General features: G+C 36.9%; 1 protein-coding gene across 1 annotated transcript; it reads left to right on the forward strand.

Moving 5' to 3' along the window:
• The first annotated feature begins 760 nt into the window (after positions 1-760).
• On the forward strand, positions 761-4,731 carry LOC147277503 (calcium and calcium/calmodulin-dependent serine/threonine-protein kinase DMI-3-like). Its single transcript, XM_086254484.1, has 7 exons — positions 761-1,623; positions 2,108-2,162; positions 2,259-2,369; positions 3,201-3,433; positions 3,913-4,120; positions 4,355-4,414; positions 4,520-4,731. The coding sequence occupies exons 1-7, from the start codon at positions 932-934 to the stop codon at positions 4,694-4,696; spliced, it is 1,536 nt and encodes a 511-aa protein (XP_086110610.1). The 5' UTR covers positions 761-931; the 3' UTR covers positions 4,697-4,731.
• The last annotated feature ends 359 nt before the right edge of the window (positions 4,732-5,090 follow it).

Raw genomic sequence — 5,090 nt, forward strand, 5'->3', positions numbered from 1 at the left:
CTTAATAACATAAAGACATGCAATTAATTCCGAAAAGCTTTTTAATTTATGGTTTTGGTGTTGCGGCTTAGCACAACATTTGAATCATCATGTCTTTTGAGCAAAACATTTTTTATATAATTTTCGACTATGAATATATAATGAGGATTATCCATACATTACTATTCACACGTATGGCACTATTGATCAATATGGCACTGTTAACACTTCACCCACAAAAATCAAGAATATTTAGATCTTGATTATATAATGGGGATCTTTAGATCCTCATTTTATTTTATAAAATTAAGGATCTTCGGGCCTTTAATAAATTTTTATGAGGATTGGTGATCTTCTAGCCCTCAATCAATTTTGCCAAAGGATCAAGAGACATTTAGTCTTGAGATTAATTGTGGGATCAACAAAATATTGATCTCTTCATATTAATTGTCCATTTCTTTATTCTTCCTCTTTTCTTATCACATCCATACTTTACAACAGGAGGAAAATTCTATTCTACTATTCGAATTATTGACCTACTAACAGGAAGAATATAATTAGTAATTACACAGTGTATATGTTTCGAACTTGGAAGAGACAAAGTAGAAACTTATACAACACATGCTTAGTTGACTCTGTCTTTGTCGCTTCTCCGTCAGCTCCTACCCCTCCACAGCATATTTCCCTCCCATTTGAAATTTTTTAACATATGTTTATGCATTAAACAAGTTCAACAACTGTTCACTGGCTGATGTCAATGCAAACTTCCAATCTTCTCTCCCTAATCTATCAACCCAACCTATCCTTTACCACCATTCTTAATTATAATAATATTAAGGTTAATCATCATTATTATTTTCTCTCTGCTTCCAGAGTCCTCAGCTTCCAAGATTTGATTTTTCTTTCTCTCTTGGGCAGTTCTCCAATTGGGTTTGTCATCATCATCATCATCATGGGACAAGAAACAAGAAGACTTGCAGATGAGTATGAGATAGCAGAGATTTTAGGCAGGGGAGGATTCTCAGTAGTCAGAAAAGGCATAAGCAGAAAATCAGGCAGCAGTGACAAAAACAATGTGGCCATCAAGACCCTCAAGAGGCCATTTGGGCCATCAAATTCAAATCCTTCCGGCTTATTCCCGAGTCGAAAACAAGTATCCATATCCAATGTCTTGCTCACAAACGAAATCTTGGTCATGAGGAAGATAGTTGAAAATGTCTCCCCCAATCCAAATGTGATTGACCTCTATGATGTGTATGAGGATGAAAATGGGGTCCACCTTGTGCTGGAGCTCTGCTCCGGGGGAGAACTTTTCGACCGGATTGTCAAGCAAGAAAGGTACTCTGAGGCCGGGGCTGCTGCGGTGGTGAGGCAGATTGCACAAGGCTTGGCAGCCCTTCACAGGTCTAATATTGTCCATAGGGACTTGAAGCCAGAGAATTGCCTGTTTTTGAATAACACTGATGACTCTCCTTTGAAGATCATGGACTTTGGGCTCAGTTCTGTTGAGGAGTTTACTGACCCAGTTGTTGGCTTGTTTGGTTCCATAGATTATGTCTCACCAGAGGCTCTCTGTCAGGGACCAATCACTTTCAAAAGTGATATGTGGGCTCTGGGTGTAATCTTGTATATCCTTCTCTCTGGGTATGTATGTTCATATTTTTCAAAAACTTTTTTTTTTGTTTCCTTTCAATTCTCAATAATTTCCATGTCTCAATTTGTCAACCTTATAACAGCATCAAGGCATTTGTTTTCAGTAATTTGTCCAAACTAAACAATGGGGTTGTTTCAGTGATTTATTCAAGCTAAACAATGGGGTTGTTCAAACTAAACAATGGGGTTGTTCAAACTAAACAATGGGGTTGTTTCTTATGTTTTTCTCTTTACTTTCTGGGCAACCAAACAGATGACTGTAACATTAGTAGTTTCCAGCATATTTTAATCCAATTTAGTTGTTAGATTCTACAGTTCCTTTACTCTGTTGCTCAACTTTTTTTTAGCATAAGCAACTCAATATAAGTACATCAATTTGTGGATGCCTTATCAAGTTGTCATGATTCATGAAATATTCAAATTCTACAAATTTCTAGGACACTAATTACATATATGTTCTCCTGCAATAATTTAGGTACCCACCTTTTATTGCTCAGTCTAATCGGCAAAAGCAACAGATGATAATGGCTGTAAGTCCTTTCCATTTACATTCTATTATTAGAACATAGAAATTAATGTCATACTTTTTTTAACATAATTACAAGAGAAAATACTTTTGTGTGCAGGGAGAATTCAGTTTTTATGAGAAAACTTGGAAGGGCATTTCTTTATCAGCAAAGCAATTAATTTCGGATCTTCTCAAAGTTGACCCTGAGAGGAGACCTAGTGCTCAAGAGGTATGGCAGTAATTGTATGCAAGGTATTTGTGTTAAATATTATTGTTGACTGAAATACGAGGGTGAGAAATCAAATTGTAAGGAATGAAAATTTTGAATGAAATGTACAAAAATAAAGTATCATAATCTTAAATTCCTTTTTTCTTTTCTTAAATCATAAGATAACTTGAAGCTAGAATATAGCAACTTGGTATATGAGTGTATCGGCATATGATATGAGGAGGAAGTCTCTTATAAGCACAAGAAAATTGAGCCTACATAAGCATGAGAAATGCAAGAGTCGTTAGATAGATTTTGATAGCTTTACAATCTAATAGCTCGCATTCTTTCATATTTTATGTATGCTCACATTTTTTATTCTATATAGAATTTCATTGTGTGACATATGATTGTATCTGTATATGACACATGGATGGAACATAGAGAATCATATGACACACAAGGACGAAACATAGAGAGATTCCCTTGGCCATAGCCGGCCCAAATCTCAACAACATGGAAAAAAAAATTTAGTACTGGTTTGCCCCAGCCCATCCAATCCTACCCCTGGTCCACTCCCTAGCCCTCAACCTTCCCACCCCCAAGGCCCAGCCCACCCCAACCTACAAAGCTGTTTTCCAATATTAATATTATGACTTTATGCTCTCCAATATTACTATTATGTTTTCAGTTAACTTATATGATATCTGTTCTGATCTAGAGTATAGCAACTTGGTACATGACTGTATCTGCATGTGTTAGGCTATCAGTTATTGGTAGCTCCAAATGCACTCTTCTAGACTTGTAAGAAACCCAGTGAACTTTAATCGGTTTAATTCTTGTTTGGAACAGCTTCTGGACCATCCTTGGGTTGTAGGTCTTTCAGCCAAAGAGGACCAAATGGATGCTGAGATTGTATCACGACTGCAGAGCTTTAATGCTCGGCGCAAACTGCGTGCTGCAGCCATAGCTAGTGTGTGGACCAGCTCCATTTTCTTGAGGACAAAGAAGCTAAAGTCATTGATGGGGTCCCATGACCTTAAACCGGGGGAAATCCAGAACCTGAGTTTACATTTTAAGAAAATGTGAGTAGTCACCTTACTAGCTACTTTGTATTAAAGTGGAAATTGGATCTCGATCTGCTGATTTTTTTTTGGTTCTGGTACAGTGCTTATCCCAAAACTACGTCATTTTAGGATTTAAGAGTTTAGCGTTTTGAGTTTAAGTGAATTTAAGGCTTAAACAACGTAGTTATAGACATAAGCACAAATTCAGACTCGTGAACGTGGTGACAAAATGTAGGCTAGTCATGGACAATTGTCACTGAGGCATTCAAATTCTGGTAATTATAAAAACTTGCATAAGTAGCAGTTATAATACATAAGCTATAGAAATTCAAATCTAAACAACCCTAAATTACAGTGGCATGACTCATGAGCCTAAGTTCTCTCTTACCAAAAAAAAAAAGCCTAAGTAGTCTCTGAACAAAAAAAGCCTAAGTTCTCTGGTAATTAAACCAATGCTTATAATTTCTGATCAAGAAAGTGAATTTGGAAAAGTGCAGATGTGTAAACGGTGACAATGCCACTCTATCTGAATTTGAGGAGGTTCTGAAAGCAATGAACATGTCATCACTAATCCCTCTAGCACCCCGGATCTTTGACCTATTTGACAACAATCGTGATGGAACAGTTGACATGCGAGAGATACTCTGCGGGTTCTCTAGTCTCAAGAATTCACAAGGGGATGATGCTCTCCGCCTATGCTTCCAGGTGCATTCTCTTTTGTGTTTTTATGTAGTACAAACAAAAAAAAACATAAACTCACTAACTGAACTAACTTTGACTCATATTGAAGTTTCCTGAGGAAATTAAAGTTACTACTAGTAGTTCAAACCCCATATAGTTTTTATAATCCAAAATGTCTTCTCTTGCTCGCCTTCTTCACTATTATCGATCATTCACAGAAGTTGTGCTAACTGTCTCTCTATTTTGTTTTGCAAACAGATGTATGATACGGATCGGTCTGGATGCATCAGTAAAGAAGAAGTAGCATCCATGCTCAGGGTAATGCCTCTCCCCCTATCACCTTAAATTCATCTCATTTGGTAGTCTGCTCCTTTGGTTGTTTTCACAGAAGAATATGACCAAACAATTAATTATATTGAGCAGGCTTTGCCAGATGACTGTCTTCCAACTGATATCACTGAACCCGGGAAATTGGATGAAATATTTGATCGGATGGATGCCAACAGTGATGGAAAAGTTACCTTTGATGAGTTCAAAGCTGCCATGCAGAGAGACAGCTCTCTCCAAGATGTAGTCCTCTCCTCTCTTCGACCATTATAGTTTTCATCTTCACCAACTTTTCACTCAATTCTGGAAGTTTCTTTCTATCTTCGAACGGACATGTAGACAATAGAAGACCAATGACAAGAAAACTGAAAATAATCTGTATGCTAACTTTTGCCATGGAAATCAGGAGCTTTGTCATTGTCACTTTACAGACTATACAAAATAGGAAATCGGTTAAACTGACTTAACCAGGCTAAACGAGCAGAATTTCAGTTACAGAAATGAGAAAATCCAACCCTGAGTTTATCTGAGTGAGAAGTTATATATCTTCTATTTCAAACCAAAACATAACCTATCTGCTGCATGCAGCCAATGTACAAGTATTAGGCCTTCTATTTATATAATTTGCCAGTCATTCCAGATATATATATGTCTGACTACAAAATAT

This window comes from Dryas octopetala, chromosome 8 (genome assembly GCF_963921425.1).
Source record: "Dryas octopetala chromosome 8, drDryOcto1.1, whole genome shotgun sequence".
In the NCBI taxonomy this organism is placed as follows: Eukaryota; Viridiplantae; Streptophyta; class Magnoliopsida; order Rosales; family Rosaceae; genus Dryas; species Dryas octopetala.